Raw genomic sequence first — 20,413 nt, 5'->3', positions numbered from 1 at the left:
CCTATAGATTCTATATGACCTGGAGTGTTCCTATAGATTCTATATGACCCGGAGTGTTCCTATAGATTCTATATGACCCGGAGTGTTCCTATAGATTATATATGACCCGGAGTGTTTCTATAGATTCTATATGACCCGGAGTGTTTCTATAGATTATATATGACCTGTAGTGTTCCTATAGATTCTATATGACCCGGAGTGTTCCTATAGATTCTATATGACCCGGAGTGTTTCTATAGATTCTATATGACCCGGAGTGTTTCTATAGATTCTATATGACCCGGAGTGTTCCTATAGATTCTATATGACCCGGAGTGTTTCTATAGATTCTATATGACCCGGAGTGTTCCTATAGATTCTATATGACCCGTAGTGTTTCTATAGATTCTATATGACCCGGAGTGTTCCTATAGATTCTATATGACCCGTAGTGTTCCTATAGATTCTATATGACCCGGAGTGTTCCTATAGATTCTATATGACCCGGAGTGTTCCTATAGATTCTATATGACCCGGAGTGTTCCTATAGATTCTATATGACCCGGAGTGTTCCTATAGATTCTATATGACCCGGAGGGTTTCTATAGATTCTATATGAATCAGTGTGACAAATCAGGGCCAGTGATAGCTCAGTGGTTAAGGTACTGGACTAGTAAACAGAAGGTTGCTGGTTCAAGCCCCGCCACCACCAAGTTGCCACTGTTGGGTCCCTGAGCAAGGCCCTTAACCCTCAATTGCTCATCGTGTTCAGCTCATTGTGTAAGTCGCTTTGGATAAAAGCGTCTGCTAAATGCTGAAAATGTAAATATATGACCCGGAGTGTTTCTATAGATTCTATATGACCCGGAGTGTTTTTATAGACCTCTACACTACACTGAATGACAGAGAGCTTTAGAAACACTACAGTCGACTGAAGCCACGTTTCCTCCTCCTGAGCTCTCTCAGTGCCGCGGGTCATGATGGCGGCGGGTGATAAACGGTTCAGGTTCGGTTCTTGTTGCTCATTTTTCAGCTGCTGCCAAAAAACCCACGGACTGTGTGACAAATCAGTGACAAGATTATTTTGTGGTCATGTAAAAAAAAAATAAGGTAGTGAAGAGAATCTTTATTCAGAATCTCTCGACCTTCTCAAAGCAGCGCAGTGATCTGTGATCCTGTCAGGTACCGGTTACTAGTGTTAAGCTTCACGTTTCCACTGCTCCAGAGGCCAGTAGTTGTGTTCTTTATTCTTTTAGAGCCAGTATGAGCCAAGCATTCAAAACGAACCCAGTCAAAAGAATGTGGACACCAAACCACCCCTCTTCAGAACCATGGACAGTAATATGGACTTGCCACCCACCCTGCCATATCCTCTACTTTTTTAAAAAGGCTTTCCACACTGCTTTGGAGTTTGCCTGTGGGAACTTGTGCCCATTTGCTAAAAGAGTGGGAGTGAGATTAAGAACTGATGTTGAACGAGGGAGTTGATCCTAAAAAGAACCAAGAACCAAAAAGAAAGAACCAAAAACCAGGAAGAAAGAACCAAGAACCAAAAAGAAAGATCCAGAAACCAAGGTGAAAGAACCAAGAACCAAAAAGAAAGAACCAAGAACCAAAAAGAAAGATCCAGAAACCAAGGTGAAAGAACCAAGAACCACAAAGAAAGAACCAAAAACCAAAAAGAAAGAAGCAGAAACCAAGGTGAAAGAACCAAAAACCAAAAAGAACCAAGAACCAAAAAGAAAGAACCAGGAATCAAGAAGAAAGAACCAATAACCATAAAAAGAACCAAGAACCAAGGGAAAATAACCAAATACCAAGAAGAAAGAACCAAAAACCAGGAAGAAAGAAACTGTCATCTGTAAAATGTGTCTGTGTAGAGAGATCAGTGGGTTTGCAGACAGACCTCTGGTCTGCAGTCAGGATTCAAATTCATCCCACATAAGAGCCTTGTTTAGGGGCCCAACAGTGGCAGCGCTGAGGCTTGAACTGGCAACCTTCTGATTACTAGACCACTACCTGAAGCGCTGAGCTACCACTGTGGTATTGTTTACTTTAGTCCAGCGTCCTGTTGATGATGCATCCTCGGTTCCAAACATGCGCCGGTTCTCTAAACAGCACCAAGGTTCTAAGAACCCGGAACGGAACCGGTTCCAGATCTGGAGTCTTTCAGTCAGTGCCACACAGACCCTACCGAGCGCCTGAGGAGGGAAACTAGCGCGGCGATCCTGGACGTTTCTGACAGAGACGGAGCGGCGGCGGCGGCGGTGGGTTTATTTATTTTATTATTTATGGGGCTGATTGGCGCTGACCGGCGCGTCGGGCTCGTGTTCGCATCTAATCAGGATCTGGACAGAGCAGGAAAATGTGATGAATGATTCGCCGCCGCCCGCTCACAGACACCCGACTGAAATATAATCATTTATTTCTCCCCGCTGGACAGAATGTCGGGCGTCGTGGATTATAGAATATCGACATCATCCTGCCCGGGGTCACAGTGGGTCCCTGGGTGCGAGCGTGAATACACCCCGGATACTTTACTCACTCAGTTACAGCTGAGACGATTACAGAGCAGCCGAGACACAAATCAGAACATAAATCCAGTACTGTATTCATGGTTTTGTTAGGATTTTGGACAGGGACTGAAGGAACTTGTGCATTTTCACCATTTAATAAAGCCGTAATCCCCGTTGACACAAACCTCTGATGTGTTTCATATTTTAATGGGTCTCTACAAGTTTGTTGCTCACTGATGAGCCGTTATTCATTTGTGCAGAAGAAGGAAAAGGTTCCTTCAGTTCCGGTCCAAAATCTCAACAAGAACATTACAAATATTAGATCTCTGTTCTGGTTTGTGAATGTAGCCTGTTGACAGGGCGGCACGGTGTTGCGGTGGGTAGCGTCGCATCTCCTTCTCACAGCAAGAAGGAGAAGGGTCTGGGTTCGATTTCCCAGGGTCCTTTCTGTGTGGTATGTTCTCCCTGTGCCTGCATGGGTTTCCTCTGGGTGCTCCGGTTTCTTTCCACACACAGTCAGAGTAATTGGTGATGTGTGTGTGTGTGTGTGTGTGTGTATGTGATGGACTGGCGACCTGTCCAGGGAGTTTCCTACCATTTGCCCAAAGAACTAGACCCACTGAGACCCTGACCAGGATGAAGGTGTGGTAAATCAGACAATGAATGAATGAACTTATCAACTACTGTTCTTTCTCTCCGTCACACACACACAGTGTCACACACACACACACACACACACACACACACACACACACACGCAGTGTCTCACACACACACACACGCAGTGTCTCACACACACACACACACACACACACAGTGTCACACACACACACACACACACACGCAGTGTCTCACACACACACACACGCAGTGTCTCACACACACAAACACACACAGTGTCACACACACACACACACACACACACACACACAGTGTCACACACACACACACACACACAAACACACACAGTGTCACACACACACACACACACACACACACACACACAGTGTCACACACACACACACACACACACACACACAGTGTCACACACAGTGTCACACACAGTGTCACACACCACACAGTGTCTCACACACACACACACACAGTGTCTCACACACACACACACACACACACAGTGTCTCACACACACACACACACACACACACACAGTGTCTCACACACACACACACACAGTGTCACACACACAGTGTCTCACACACACACACACACAGTGTCTCACACACACACACACACACACACAGTGTCTCACACACACACACACACACACACACACACAGTGTCTCACACACACACACACACACACAGTGTCACACACACAGTGTCACACACACACACACACAGTCTCACACACACACACACACACACACACGCAGTGTCTCACACACACACACACACAGTGTCACACACACACACACAGTGTCACACACACACACACACACACAGTGTCACACACAGTGTCACACACACAGTGTCTCACACACACACACACACAGTGTCTCACACACACACACACACAGTGTCACACACACAGTGTCTCTCACACACACACACACACACACACACACAGTGTCTCACACACACACACACACACACACACACACACACACACACACACACAGTGTCACACACACAGTGTCTCACACACACACACACACACACACACTCACACACACACACAGTGTCACACACACAGTGTCTCTCACACACACACACACACACACTCAGATTGAGTCTATCTGGAGTTTTATTCCCGGGTCTCATTTCTAATAGAATAAAGCTGCATTAGCCTGAAATCCAATTACACCCCGAATGCAAATTGGACTCAGTCTCGATCCGGAGGGGCGCGGTCGCCCCGTCACGTCCCAGACGCTCGTCCCGTTCCGCTCGGCCGCGCCTCCACTCGTTTACCGACCTGTTTACTTTTTTTACATCTTCATGTTCCAAAATTACAGCCACGGTTCCAATCTGCCTAAATTCTACCATCGAACGCTGCAGGGTTACGATCTCTATCACTGAGGGGTGTGTTTCCACTGCTCAAGAATCCAGTGGTGGTGTGCTTTACACGGGGATTACAAGCACTGACAAGCAGCTGAGGAAAAAAGTTCTTGAGCGGTCGTGACTAAAAACAAAGAAACAGCTGAGCTGTTGTTGCTCCTAAAGGTGCCCACAATTGTATATTCAGATACACGTCAATCATCTACATCACCAGAATCAAATCTCAGCTCTGCTACCGGTCGGCTGGGCGCCCCTAGCGGGCACAATCAGCAGTGCAGACAGTGCAGCAGACAAAATCGTCTACTAATCTGCCGGGTGGGAAAAGACGGGACTAAAAAGTGGGCGTGGTCTTCGACGCCGCACAAGGACCCTGGTTAGTATCCCGAGGTGCCTGTACAGAAGTGGAGGAACGCGGAGATCAGCGCGTGAGTGAGACCGATCCACCAAAGTACAGGGGGATAAAAAGGGGTCAGAGGGAGGGCGTGTCAGGAGAATATACCCTTCTCAGTACGCCATCGGGGTCTCCAGCAGAGGAAGAGGAACCGGCTACGACTAAACTGAGAGAAAAAGAAGAAATGCAGAATTCAATAGAAAAAAACAGTTCGCTGTACCTGCAGCTCTGTACCAACAGAGGATGCCAGAGAGCGCAGGGGAATTAGGTATATCCAAAGATGGATAATGCAAAAGAAGGGGGTCATAAAACCTTCATAAAACGGCTTCATCCTGGTCAGGGTCTCTGCTTCTCTGGTTTAGGCAGGAACACCCTGGACAGGCCTTACTAGGTTTCTATTACTGTGTAGAGTTTAGAAGACACAGGAAAGCAGAACAAAAATGATGGAGGGCAGAACAAGAGAGAGACGCTGGCACAGGGGGGCGAGTGTCAAAACTCAACAGAATACAAATTCAGTTCTTTTGTTACTATTTTAATTCTGCATTTTCTCCCTTTTTCTTCTAATTTAGTCATATCCAGTTCCTCCTTTGCTGAAGACCCTGACGGCGTACTGAGGAGGGTATATCCTCCCGACACGCCCTCCCTCCGACGTGTGCCCCCTTCTTATTCGCCCGTACTTCGATGGAATGGCGCATGAGGTCGGTCTCGCACAGGGAGAGTCACGCACTGATCTCCACGTTCCTCCACTTCTGTACAGGCATCTCAGGCCACTAACGACCCCGCCCACTTTTTTAGTCACGTCCTTTTCCCACCCAGCAGACTCGTGGGCGCTCTTGTCTGCTGCCTGCTCTCGGGGGCGCCCAGACAACTGGTAGCACAGCTGAGATTCGAACTCGGAGAGTCCAGAATCCCAGTGCTGGTGTGTTAGCGGAATATCCAGCTGTGCCGACAATGTTAATGAGTTTAGGGTGGCACGGTGGCATAGCAGAGTGGTAGTGCCCCCGCCTCACAGCAACAAGGGCCTGGGTTCGAATCCCAGGGTCGTTTTTGTGTGGAGTTTGAATGTTCTTCCTGTGTCTGCATCCAAACACAAATGACCCTAAGTGTGATGAACTGGCATCCTGTCCGGGGTGTGTCCTGCCTTTCAACCCAGTGACCCGGCCCCACCGCAACCCTGACCAGGTTAAATTGGTGGTAAAACAGACACTGAGTGAATGATTAAGCACCAGAATTGAATCTAATACTCAGGTAACGGCTCTAGCTCGCTATTTATTTGGACCAGACCAACATGGAGTGCTCTCGAAAACAACACCTCGTTAATGAGGTGAGAGCGAGCAGGTGAATAAATATCACGTTCTAATAAACATGAAATAATAATCATAACGAGTCTGCGGTGTTTAATTACCACTCAGACTCGGTCAGCACGGCTCCTGTACCGCTGCATTTCAACTACCGGCAGTGCAGGGGGGGTATTGGCACCGGGGTACATAGCGTGAGGGTCCACAGATGCATACAGGGGGCATGTTTACCCCCCCTGTGTTCCAGCAGCGTTCCTTTTATCGAGACGTCCTCCGTTCTGGCTCGATACGAGCTGTCTGTGCTCACCGTCGTCTGATTCTCCTCTTCATCATCTGGACTGCAGGCAGGACGGTCAAGCACACGCACTCTGTTGTACTGCGTGCAGAAAGAGGCGTGGCGTCGTGTTGCTGAAATATTTACATTTGCAGTATTGAGCGGACGCTTATTATGTCTATACACAATTTAGCAATTGAGGGTTAGGGGCCTTGCTCAGGGGCCAGACAGCAACAAGTTGGTGGTGAGGCTTGAACTGGCAACCTTCTGATTACTAGTCCAGTAACTTCACCGTTGAGCTACCACTTCCCTCTAAGGTAAGGAATGCAAAGCAATCCAAAGCAACTTACAGTGCACAGTTTAAGCAGTCTAGGCAATTGAGGGTTAAGGGCCTTGCTCAAGGGCCCAACAGTTGGCCAGTGATGGGGTTTAAAACAGCAACCTTCTGATTACTAGTCCAGTAACTTCACCGCTGAGCTACCACTTTCCTATGAGGAATCCAAAGCGACTTACAGTGCACAGCAGTCTAGGCAACTGAGGGTTAAGGGCCTTGCTTAAGGAACCAACAGTGGGCCAGTGATGGGGTTTGAACCAGCAACCTTCTGATTACTAGTTCAGTACCTTGACCACTAGGCTACAACTGCCTGGAGCTCAAGGGTTACACACATTCTGAAGTGGTTTGTGGAGATATATTCAGATTCCCTGAATCTTCTGAATCCTTCACAATATTAAGCACGGTAGACGGTGAAAGACTGAAATTATTTGCAATATTTGAGCTAATTGATGATTCCTTATGACATTTGGCACATAAAGTGGTGAGAAAATTGTCTTTTATACCTGATCATGATTCCCTCACCTGTTACCGACTCACCTGCTCATTGTGGAACCTTTCAAACACTGAAACGTCCACATTTGATCAACTTTTTACTCTTATTTTGCCGCCGTCCCAATTTTTTCCAATGTATTACAGGTGTAACATGAATAAACGGTAATAAAGCTACACCAGACAGTCCAGGCTACGATTTATTTGCAGTACAGTAAGATTTTACAGTACAAAATCCTTCCTCCGTTCCAGAATCGCTAACTCAAACGCGTAACCGTTGTCACATCCACGAACGCTACGCTAGGCTAATCCGATCCGGCGCGTCGCTCTCGGCCGCGGTTACAGAAACACAGAAAATCCTAACTGACGTGAAAATCCGCTCCGGTTCAGGAAAATCAGATTTACCTTCAGAATCAGAGCGGCGGATCCTGGACCCGTCTGTACGGATTTCAGGGTTTAGTCACACGCGCGCTGAAGGCTAGGCTAGGCTAATCTAATACAGCGGCGCTAATGCAGGCCAGAGCTTCACCGCCTGCTGCATGACGAATAAGCGCTGTGAGACGAACGACGTCACATCGTAAATAAATAAACGAGGGTTACAGGGTGACGTCTGAGCTTCCGGTCTGAAAAATCTGCCCTGCTGCTGCTGCGCTCTCCAAAAATGCACTTCCTGTGAAAGAGAAGCACTTTGGTTCTAATCCCGTCAGGACCCCCGCTGGTCTCAGTCCTGCTTTTTATGTTTCCTACCTGCTTTTGTTAATACACCTGTTTTCTGTTCCCCCAAATCACGTCAATGCGTCGCACCCGTGTCTCGTTTCCGCCTGTGTGTCCCCACAGACATCAGACCCCAAAAACATCAGACCCCAAAAACAAGGACATCAGACCCTAAAAAGGAGAACATCAGACCCCAAAAACAACATCAGACCCTAAAAAAAAACAGACCCCACAAATGAGGACATCAAACCCTAAAAACAAGAACATCAGACCCCAAAATGGAGAACACCAGACCCCAAAAAAAAGGACATCAGACCCTAAAAAGGAGGACATCAGACCCCAAAAAGAAGAACATCAGACCCCAAAAAGAGGACATCAGACCCTAAAAAGAGGACATCAGACCCTAAAAAGGAGGAACATCAGACCCCAAAAAAGAGGACATCAGACCCTAAAAAGAGGACATCAGACCCTAAAAAGAGGACATCAGACCCTAAAAAGGATGAACATCAGACCCCAAAAAGGAGAACATCAGACCCTTTACACTGCACTCACATCCAAGTCCTCGTTACTGAGCCGACGCTGAGACCAGGAGCGATCGAGGGTAAAAACATCAGTAAACAAATGAACCTAAACGCAGAAATAAACACGGCCAGACGTTTCTGTGTTCTCAGAATGTGTGTAAATAAATATCTAAACATCCTATAGCATAAAATTAAATGTATAAAAATATCCATTAATAACAACTACAGAGTTGTGTTTTCACCCTCCAAAATGGTTTAAGGAAGGACGACTGGTGAACCAGTGACAGGATCACAGTCATGCTGGAACAGGAAAGGTCCTTCCCTAACGTTCACTCTGCCTGGTCGCTGGTTGTAGATGAACAGCAGCCGTTCACGTTGCCGTGACGCAGAGTAATAAACAGTAGAACCAGAACGTGGATCTGAAAGCTGAGTTAACTGTAAACGTGTCTCTGCTTCTCGTCCTCGTCTTGATTGCGGGTCAGTAAAAGCCGCCGCCGGTCTGATGGAATCAAATCCGTTTAAACCTGCGATCTTCACGTCGCTACGTTACGAGACGCCGCCGCTCACGGATCCTCCGCTCCTGCCCGGGGAGGAATTAGCATAACAAAATTAAAATCCGCTTCTCTGAGGCTAGCGCTGCTCCGGAGGTCAACTCATCACGTTTTCTATTTTCCATCTAGTGTCTCCACCTGTCCTCCACCTGTCCTCGTCCATCAGACCTCCGTCAGTCACGCTGGAGAGCGGCGCTACACTTCCACAAGGACATCAGAGCCCAAAAAGGAGAACATCAGACTTTAAAAAAAACCATCAGACCCTAAAAACAAGGACATCAGACCTTACAAAGGAGAACATCAGACCCCAAAAAGGAGAACATCAGAACCCAAAAAAGGAGAACATCAGACCCCAAAAAGGAGAACATCAGAACCCAAAAAAGGAGAACATCAGAACCCAAAAAAGGAGAACATCAGACCCCAAAAAAGGAGAACATCAGACCTAAAAAACAACATCAGACCCTAAAAACAAGGACATCAGACCTTACAAAGAAGAGCATCAGACCCCAAAAAGGAGAACATCAGATCCCAAAAACAAGGACATTAGACCCCAAAAAAAACAATCAGACCTCAAAAACAACATCAGACCCCAAAAACAACATCAGACCCTAAAAATGAGGACATCAGACCCCAAACACAACATCAGACCCTAAAAACAAGGACATCAGACCTTACAAAGGAGAACATCAGACCCCCAAAAAACCCATCAGACCTCAAAAACAACATCAGACCCTAAAAACAAGGACATCAGACCTTACAAAGAAGAGCATCAGACCCCAAAAAAGGAGAACATCAGACCCCAAAAACAACATCAGACCCCAAAAAGGAGGAACATCAGAACCCAAAAACAAGAACATCCGACCCCAAAAAAGGAGAACATCAGACCCTAATTGCGAGGACATCAGACCCTAATAGCGAGGACATCAGACCCTAATAGCGAGGAAATCAGACCCTAAAAACAAGGACATCAGACCTTACAAAGAAGAGCATCAGACCCCAAAAAGGAGAAAATCAGACCCCAAAAACAAGGACATCAGACCCCAAAAAAGAGGAACATCAGACCCACAAAAAATAGAACATCAGACCCCAAAAAGGAGATCAGACCTGGAACAACATTAGACTCTTGAAGCAAACTTAATAATGCTTCTGTAGAGGAATTGGGGTAAATCCCAGCAGTCATGGTACAAAATTTAGTTTAAAGCTTTAGTTTAAAGTGGAGGCTGATTTACTACAAAAGGAGTTGGGTGAGAGATTAATGCTCATGGTGTTCAGGTGTCCACATACTTTTGGCCACGCAGTGTGTGTGTGTGTGTGTGTGTGTGTGTGTGTGTGTGTGCTGCTCATTCTCTGACTGATAAGTCCTGGCATGCCTTGTCAGTCAGTCTGAAATTAGGCGTCTTGCCATCTGGACCTGGTGACGTGTGTTTCCTCTTTCTGTCTGCATACATGTGTGTGTGTGTGTGTGTGTGTGTGTGTGTGTCGGCCATCAATCAGTCTCTCTGTGTCCGCCTGTCATACCTCCATTAGCCTGAACACATTTCGTTTATTAAACTGAGCCGCTGTGCTTATAAAATAAACGATCATTCTAGGCGACACACTGGCGCAACTGGTAAAGTGGGTGTCGCATAGTCACGCGGCTTCGGGAACCTGGGTTCAAACCTTCTAACTACCAGTCACTGATTCTGGACTTTCTGTGCGGATCTTCTCCACATGGGTAGAAAAGTAAACTGGCCTCCAGGGGATTGGTGCAGGATGTCCAGGATGTTTCAGGGTGACGCTGGACCCACTGTAACCCTGACCAGGATGGACCAGATACGCTGTGGCGCCCCCTATATATGGGGGGGCACAGTCCAAAGACCTGCAGTCGGGTTAACCGGAGCTACCAGAAATTACACCAAGTGTGGGTGTGAGGGGACTGGCAACCCGTCCAGGGTGTTTCCCACCTTTCTGACCCACCATGACCCTGACCCACCCATTGCTCCCAATTTAGTCTTATCCACTTCCCCAGCTGCAGACCTCCACGTGCAGCACCGACCGTTTTTTTCCCCTGCACTGAGTGGGTTCATATGGAGATCCGTATCGCACACGGACAGTCACACATCGATCTCTATTATCCCCCGTCTCTGTGCAGTTCCACCGATCAGCCAGCAAAGGGCGTAACTGCAGCAGTTATGATGAATCCGAGAGCTCAGGAAAGCGCTGAATCTGACCTGAATAAATAAATGTATAATTTATAAATTCAGCCTCCCCGACCGTCTCTTCCGATTCACCGTCTCTTAAGAGCACTTGGTTTTGGAGACAGACCCCCCACCCTCTTCTCGCCACCCTCCGATGCTCTCGGGTGCTCCAGACAGAAATAGAGATAATAGGATTTTCCGGAGAGGACCGACTGTCCTAAAAGGTGATAAGAAAATAGAATCGGAGCTTCTGTATTTTTGTGGTCGGGTCTCGTTTACCACCAGACATCAGAGCTGTAATCATGAGGGTTCCTCTGAAATATGGAACGAGACTCATGTAGCACCTCGTACCGGTTACCCGGCTCCGGAACCGTGTGTGCTGTGTGTCGCGTTCCCAGTATAACGATGTAAGACGTCTCACGCTGGGAAACAGCTGCACTGTGGCTCCACGGGGGGGTGGAACACCGGGGAACAACAATCCATTAAACAAGACCCGTGAGCGCTGTTGATGTTTTACAGCGCTGGTGGTTATAATTAATCCACTTCACTCATCCAAACAAGACGCCAAGTGTGAGCGTAACTCATCCTAATCATCTCCTCAATCTGGAACCTGTCACCATCAAGACCAGTTATAAGCTGTTATAGAGGCTCACGGTGTGGGAATGTCACTCGAGGGTACTGGAAACAAACCAGGATCTCCACATGCTCCAAGTTGCTTAATATCGTTGCAACTGGGTGAGGAAAATGCAGTCAGAATGGTTCAACTGGTACTGAGGTCAGGAACTGTGGGTCATTAAGTTCCATTAGTAAGTTCCAAGGGTTCCAAGGGTTTGGTTTAATGATATGGGGTAATGGTGTAGTGATATTGGTGGGTTGTAGTGATTCAGTAGGTTACAGGGGTGTTGGAGCCTTGGAAGAACTGTGGTTCCATAAGGAACCGTTCTTTAATGGACCATTGTTTTATCGTGGTCTGGAACTGTGGTTCCATTAGTAAGACAGGTACTGAGGTCTGGAACTGTGGTTCCACTGATAGAAATAGAACTGAGGTCTGGAACTGTGGTTCCATTGATTAAAGTGGTTCTGGACGTCAGAAAAGTTGACATTGATATTGGGTTCAGGAACTTTTTCAATAGGTTACAGTGGTATATGGTTCAGGAACTGTGGTTCAGTCTGTCTGACTTTAGATGGGAATGAACTGGACCCTAGTTGGCAGGCTCGTCTCCAGGATGGGAGAACCTGAGGTGGCTTCACTGAACTTCTGGATCTCTTTGAGGCTCCTTGGCTTGGCAGGAGAAGTTCAGATCAGCGCCAAATCTTTGCAGGACAGAACATCTTTTGGTTTTGATGAAAAGTGCAGCGGACAGAATTCCATTTTGCTAAGTGTGTAGCAAATATATTTGAGTGAGTATATGGACTCAAATATCTGCCCACAGATCCATATATGGATTTAAAGATCTGCCCATGGTTACATATATGCATTTAAAGATCCGCCATATATGGACTCAAATTTTATGCCTGCAATTCCATATATAGACGCAAAGATCCACCCATGATTCCGTATATGGATTCAAAGATCCTCCTACATTTCCATATAAGGATTCAAAGATCCTCCTACAATTCCATATAAGGATTCAAAGATCCTCCTACATTTCCATATAAGGATTCAGAGCCTCCTACAATTCCATATAAGGATTTAAAGATCCTCCTACAATTCCATATAAGGATTCAAAGATCCTCCTACAATTCCATATATGGATTCATAGATGTGCCTACATTTCGATATATGGATTCATAGATGCGCCTACATTTCCATATATGGATTGATAGATGCGCCTACATTTCCATATATGGACATAAATACCCACCCACGATTTCATATATGGATTCAAAGATCCACCCACTATTCCATATAAGGACGTTGTACTCGCTTCCTGCCTTCTGACCGCAGTCTTTGTGGATTACACGCCCATGCTTCTGAATAATCCACACTGGACAGAAGCGCCGTTCCTCCGCGCTCCGAGGCGCTTAGCACATCCCTCCCTAATTCTGTCTGACATGGGGGCTGAGAGGTCCTGTCTCTACGGCCACGCCTACAGGAGTTCCGGTGCTTTCTAATGAAGTGTGTTCTGAGGAACTGAGGAACTGAGGAACATGTCCGCTATCACTGTCTAACCTCTCTCTCTCCAGCTCTGTGCAGTCAGTGTTTTACTGTCATTTACACCCAAACACCTGCCAATAGGTGGATTGGGGTCAGTGTGATTGTGTAAGCATATGAGCAGGTGTGATGAACTGGTGTCCAGTCCAGAGTGTATTCCCGCCTCGTGCCCAGTGTTCTGGAATGGGAACGCCTATTCAGCAGCGTCCTGTAATCAGACTGGAGGAAGATGGACAACCAAACAACACTGCTGCACCTGCTACACTCACACACACACAGAACAGCACGTGCTGAGACGTCATCTGGTCAGCGGGGGTCCTATGGGGGTCCCTTCAGATTGATAATAGGGTACGGAGCAACAGATGAGCTACAGTCAGTAATTGTTTAGTCAGGTGTTCCTAATAAAGTGGTTCAACCAGCCAGCCAGCAGGGGTCACCTCCATCAGACACAGCCAATCTCTCTCTGTGTGTGTGTGTGTGTGTGTGTGTTAGGGTTAACAGACTAGTGCATTACCCAAGCGCCCCTATACCCCTGACCCCCTGCCTAGGGCTGTATATCTGTTTATTGGCATTGTAAACACACACACACACACACACACACACAGTGAATGTAGAGTCGTGGTAGAAGAGAAAAATCTATCACGATCAGACAGACCATTACACACCTGAATAAGCACGACAGGTCCTCTCTCTCTCTCCCTGTCTAACTACAGGTCGCTCGCCCGCTCGTCCCTCGGCGTGTTTTACTCACCCTCGTGCTGCTCGTTTCTTCTTCTTTGACTCATTAACGAGGCCTCCGACCAGATGGAAAAGTGGCATTACTAAACAATTACCTTCAGACGTTTAAAAAACGGCAGGAAAGCAAACGCAGCCCACAAGGTCGCCGGCGTTTAGTCCTGACCACTTCCCTCCTGCCGTCTCACCCGGTGTCTCGGCGCCTGATTTGCGAGGCCGAGTTTCTGCTCGCATTCGTCTCTCCGCCGGCGTACCGAGGAATCGGAGCCCGTGACACGCGGCGCTGACCTACAGCTCGGTGCGGCGTCGGTGCGGCGACCTTCTCTCACCTCACGACACCCGAGTGCAGAACAGAAACGTCACCGCCGCGACGGAAACTCAATCGCGTGTAAAATCGCTAATGGAAACCATTTGGAAAAAAGGTCGAATCCTGGGAATAACTGATTGTTTCTGCCGTGTGGATCAAACCTGGTGACCCGCCCTGCTCCCCACTACCTACCTGATCACGTCACAGTTAGCTAACGTCTCCCTCCGTGTACCAAAAACGAATAAACTGTCCCAGACGCTCCCTCGTTATTCAGTCAGATCAGCACTCAGAATTGAGGCGCCTCAGTAGAAGGCATCTAGGAATTTAGACACGCCCTCTTCTCAGGAGTGTAGGATGATGACATAAAATGTGCCTGTGTACAGAGAGAGCTAGGTTTACAGACGAACCCAGAGAAAAAGAATCACAATAACAAACAACTAGCTGCAATAAAGAGACATATGGACAAATCCGACCATCCTCTGGTCCTCAGAGTGGGGTCTGGAGTCCAGGGTTCTCTGAGGTATCTACACGAGGTTCTACAGTAGTTTTTTTATTGATGTGTTGACCAACAGGGTATTTTTAATTCTGTATCTTTTAATTTTTAAGTAAAAACGTTAAAAGATAATGTGTTTTTATTTCTGATCAACAGAAACGTCCCTACAAGGTAGAACCTGCCAACTGTGGGACCACAGGTCCTCACAAGGAGTCACATTACTACAATTTTATATATAGACGCAAAGATCCACCCATGATTTTATATTTGGACCCCCAAAGATCCACCTATGGATTCAAAGATGTGCCTACAACGGAAATGTCCCCACAAGGTAAACCTGCCAACTGTGGTACCACAGGTCCTCACATGGAGTCATATTAACACCTCGCTGTGTCGTCGGCACCTCTTGACCTTCTCTGTGTTTTCTCAACATCATCCGAAATCCAAGAAACGTCGATGACACTCAGCGCGCCACCCCTGAGAGTCGAAATGAAGGTGTGTGTGTGTGTGTGTGTGTGTGTGTGTGGTGCAGAATGCTAAATGAATCAAACCTGCACACTGATTAGGTAATTATATTTTCTCTACAGTCAGTGTGAGAGACGTGGTGGGGTAAGAGGGTCGTTTCGGGTGGGGTGGGGGGGGGGGGGGGTTCCTGGATGAACGGATTGATATGAACGTGATGAGTGTAGAATTATAATTAGAAGCAAAATAATAATTAGAGACTCTCTCAGGAATAAAGCGCTACTGTTTACTGACTGAGATTCCGACGTGGGTACACGATCCTAATCGCACCTCATGAAAAGAGGCGTCAGATCTGCGTTCAGCATCCATAACACGCCGACACACCAAACCCCAACGTTCCTGAGATTTATAATCACCAGATCTGTCAGAATAAAATAATTCCAATTAATTATTATCAAACAAATAATCGTAATAAGCGGATTAGCGCTTTTATTTTCTCAATCATATTTTAGTACATGCGGGCGGCACTGTGGTGGACCGAGTAGCCCTGGCACCACACAGTAAGGAAGGCCTGGATTCGACTCCCTGGCTGTGTTAAGCATGTTCTCCTTGCGTCCTAACACAACAGCCACCTGTTTGAGCAGGCTTCGCACAAGGCTTTGAATGTAGTGCGTCTGTGTGTGGGAATTTGTGCCCATTCAGTAGGACCAGAGATGCTCAGTTGATGTTCCGGTCCATCCCAGAGCTGTCGAGCAGGACTGAGGTCAGGGTTAAGTGCAGAACACTGCAAGCTTGATTAGAAGGGCCTTCCCTAAACTGTTGCTGTACAAAAAAGAAGTCAGAAGCAAACCATTCCTCTTATATAACAGATTTATTACACCTGCTCCGTCAGAAAGGCATGAATTGAAACGTTAGAAGTGGCGTCCAGATACTTTTGACCGTCCGTACTCACACTTGACATGCAGGGCAACGCTGACTGGCACCCTGCCCAGCGTTTTATCAAATTTGGTGTCGGCCTCTGGCATCTTTTTTTTCAGTTTAAGTGATTAGTATAAACAAAAGCACTTAGAGCTTTCACGATGCTCGGAGAGAAATACGGCGGCGTGACCGAGTCCCCACTCACGGTGGGAGTGTGATCCACCTCCTGTTCACCTGCTCGTCTGATCTCACCCGGTCCTGCCTCAGAGGGACGGGTCAGAGTTACGGGATTAATCTTTCAGGTGTTCCGTTTCGTCCCCGCAGGAGCTGGAACAGGAATGAGCCTTCCCTAAACTGTTGGCTCAAGGTTCGAAGCTCGTCATTAATGTTCACACTGGGCGTGGCTGACACACCCAAACACCTGCAGTAATTGGAGGAGGTTCTGCTCCTGGGATCTGAGTGATCAGGAATGCCGTTTGTCACCGTAGGTGTTCCGTTTCATCCCCGCATGAGCTGGAACAGGAATGAGCCTTCCCTAAACTGTTGCCTCAAGGTGCATCATTAATGTTAATGATTGGAGATTAATTATCTCCAAGGAGATTATTAATCTTCTCCAAGATTAATTAATTGGAGAAGATCCCACCTTGTTTTGCTTCTGGGATCCAAGTGATCTGGAATGCCCTTTGTCACCGTAGGTGTTCCGTTTCGTCCCCGCAGGAGCTGGAACAGGAATGAGCCTTCCCTAAACTGTTGCCTCAAGGTGCATCATTAATGTTAATGATTGGAGATTAATTATCTCCAAGGAGATTATTAATCTTCTCCAAGATTAATTAATTGGAGAAGATCCCACCTTGTTTTGCTTCTGGGATCCAAGTGATCTGGAATGCCCTTTGTCACCGTAGGTGTTCCGTTTCGTCCCCGCAGGAGCTGGAACAGGAATGAGCCTTCCCTAAACTGTTGGCTCAAGGTTGGAAGCACATAATTAATTCACAGTGGGCGTGGCAGACACACCGAAACACCTGCAGTAATTGGAGGAGTTTCTGCTCCTGGGATCCGAGTGATCAGGAATGCCCTTTGTCACCGTAGGGGTTCCACTTCGTCCCGGCGGGAGCTGATTGAACGCGGCGGGTGTTAAATCTACCCCCGCGACGTTACCGTGAGCGACGACACGACCGGCTCGGCTATAATTAACTCCGCGCTTCACCTCAAACGCACCAGATCTTCTCGCTACCCCCAATTTCCTCCCTCGGCCCGGGTTCGGGGGCTTATCTCCGCGTCCCGGGCGCCGATACGTCCGCGGAATCAATGCCGAGCCGCCGACCGCGACGCTGTAGCGCGATAATAATAGCAGACTTTTCCCATGGTGCATCATTTCAGGGCTTTTTATAGGAGCCGCGGTCCGGCCTGTTGTGGCCCGCATGGAACCCGATCGATGGTGCGACGAAAATGACGAACTCATCAGGGCTCATTCTGTCTGTAACAATGCCTCATATTCTACTGCCAAAAGTATCTGGACGCCCCGTCGGTTCTGTGGATTTCTGTGTACGATGCCGACTGTAATGTCCAGTGGGGGTCCAATATATGGACAAAAGTATTAGGACGCCCTTTCTAATTAGTGAATTAATGTCTTAAAGCCACAACAGTTGCAAACAGGTGTATTAAATCAATCATAACATGATAAAGGAAATCTTTGCGGCAACAGTTTAGGTAAGGTCCTTCCCTGTTCTGTTCCTGTGCATCACTTTAATGAACCTCCAGTGTCCAGCACACAAATGAGCCTTCCCTAAACTGTTCCCTTAAGGTTAGAAGCGCATCATTAATGTTCACAGTGGGCGTGGCTGACACACCTGAACACCTGTAGTAATTGGAGGAGGTTCTGCTCCTCCGGTTCATCCCAGAGCTGTTGAGTGTTTGGAATGAATGGAGGCACAAATTCCCACAGACACACTTCATAAGAGATCACATACAGGTCGTTCTATTTTAGGACTGTTTGGCGTCCGAACACTTTTGGCCATATATCACATTTAAACACCTTTAGGGAGGGAGTGAAGGAGTTTAGCTCTGTGTCTGTGGGAATTTGTGCCCGTTTCTGGATGAGTCCGATCCGGGTTCCTTTCCCGGTCTGATTGTGGAGCGGTGAAGCTTCACCTCCGTTACCGTGTGTCCGTGTTTTGAACACGTGTTGATTCAGACCTCGGGTGACATTAGTAGACTAGTCAGCGCATCACACACACACACACACACACACACACACACACACACTTGAACCTAGTCAATACGTCCACCTTGAGGTGTGTGTGGAATTCTCAAACACTGAGGAGGAATCACCGGGGAAACACGAGCATCTCAGGTGCTTCAGATCAACCAATCAGGGGTGACGTCAAAAACGCAAACACAAACCAATAACCAATCAGAATGGGGCTTTCTAGTCATTGGGGTGTGCCCATCACAAACACACACACACACACACACACACACTTTCTAGAAGCTTCAATTAATCTAACCTCATGTCTTTGGACTGTGGGAGGAAACCGGAGCTCCCGGAGGAAACCCACACGGACACGGGGAGAACATGCAAACTTCACACAGAAGGGAGGTGCCTCCCACAACACACACAGTGCACACAATAAATCAGTCTTTGTTTAATCAAACAGATTACGTCACATACACACACACACACACACACACACACACACACACACTATATGTACAGTAGGTGTGTGTGTGTGTGTACTGTGTGCATGTCTTTGTAATGTATTTGATTAAATGAAGGATGATTTATTGTGTGTGTGTGTGTGTGTGTGTGTGCACTGCAACATGGGGCGGTGCAAGTGGTGACCTGGCCTGTTGGCACTATACCCTAGCTGAGCGCTTTATTAGAAACACCTATACCAACAACACTGCTGCACCTGGTACACCTGTCACATATTCTGTCATCACCATGTCAGAGTCATCTGGTCAGTAGGGGGTCCTACAGGGGTTCATTTTTGATTAAATAATGGGATGGGGGGGGTTAAGGTGTACAGAGCAACAGATGAGCTACAGTCAGTAATTGTGTAGCCCACATAAACCCATATAAAAGGTCAAAGTGGTTTTAAACCAGGGTGAACCTTGATTGCGAAATCACACACACACACACACACACACAGTCCACACACACACACACAGTCCACACACACTTATATACACACAGATTACATGGACAACAGCAAGATAGGCATGCATTAAGCATACACACACAAACATACACACTTACAGACAAAAAACCTACACACCGTCTACACACACATACAGTGTATCACAAAAGTGAGTACACCCCTCACATTTCTGCAGATATTTAAGTATATCTTTTCATGGGACAACACTGACAAAATGACACTTTGACACAATGAAAAGTAGTCTGTGTGCAGCTTATATAACAGTGTAAATTTATTCTTCCCTCAAAATAACTCAATATACAGCCATTAATGTCTAAACCACCAGCAACAAAAGTGAGTACACCCCTTAGTGAAAGTTCCTGAAGTGTCAATAATTTGTGTGGCCACCATTATTTCCCAGACCTGCCTTAACTCTCCTGAGCATGGAGTTTACCAGAGCTTCACAGGTTGCCACTGGAATGCTTTTCCACTCCTCCATGACGACATCACGGAGCTGGCGGATATTCGAGACTTTGCACTCCTCCACCTTCCGCTTGAGGATGCCCCAAAGATGTTCTATTGGGTTTAGGTCTGGAGACATGCTTGGCCAGTCCATCACCTTTACCCTCAGCCTCTTCAATAAAGCAGTGGTCGTCTTAGAGGTGTGTTTGGGGTCATTATCATGCTGGAACACTGCCCTGCGACCCAGTTTCCGGAGGCAGGGGATCATGCTCTGCTTCAGTATTTCACAGTACATATTGGAGTTCATGTGTCCCTCAATGAAATGTAACTCCCCAACACCTGCTGCACTCATGCAGCCCCAGACCATGGCATTCCCACCACCATGCTTGACTGTAGGCATGACACACTTATCTTTGTACTCCTCACCTGATTGCCGCCACACATGCTTGAGACCATCTGAACCAAACAAATTAATCTTGGTCTC

The 20,413-nt window shown here is 47.1% G+C and overlaps 1 protein-coding gene across 1 annotated transcript in view; it reads right to left on the bottom strand.

The window, feature by feature from the left end:
• The window catches only part of syt7b (synaptotagmin VIIb), a 55,081-nt gene that overhangs the window by 31,452 nt on the left and 3,216 nt on the right, over positions 1-20,413 (bottom strand). The window contains exon 4 of the mRNA XM_063012514.1: positions 16,478-16,588. Within this exon, the coding sequence (XP_062868584.1) occupies positions 16,478-16,588 (111 nt within the window). The remainder of the gene's footprint in view (positions 1-16,477; positions 16,589-20,413) is intronic.

Source organism: Trichomycterus rosablanca, chromosome 17 (assembly GCF_030014385.1).
Source record: "Trichomycterus rosablanca isolate fTriRos1 chromosome 17, fTriRos1.hap1, whole genome shotgun sequence".
Lineage (NCBI taxonomy): Eukaryota > Metazoa > Chordata > Actinopteri > Siluriformes > Trichomycteridae > Trichomycterus > Trichomycterus rosablanca.
The sequence above is the reverse complement of the archived record's forward strand: the minus strand, read 5'-3'. Positions and strand labels throughout refer to the sequence as shown.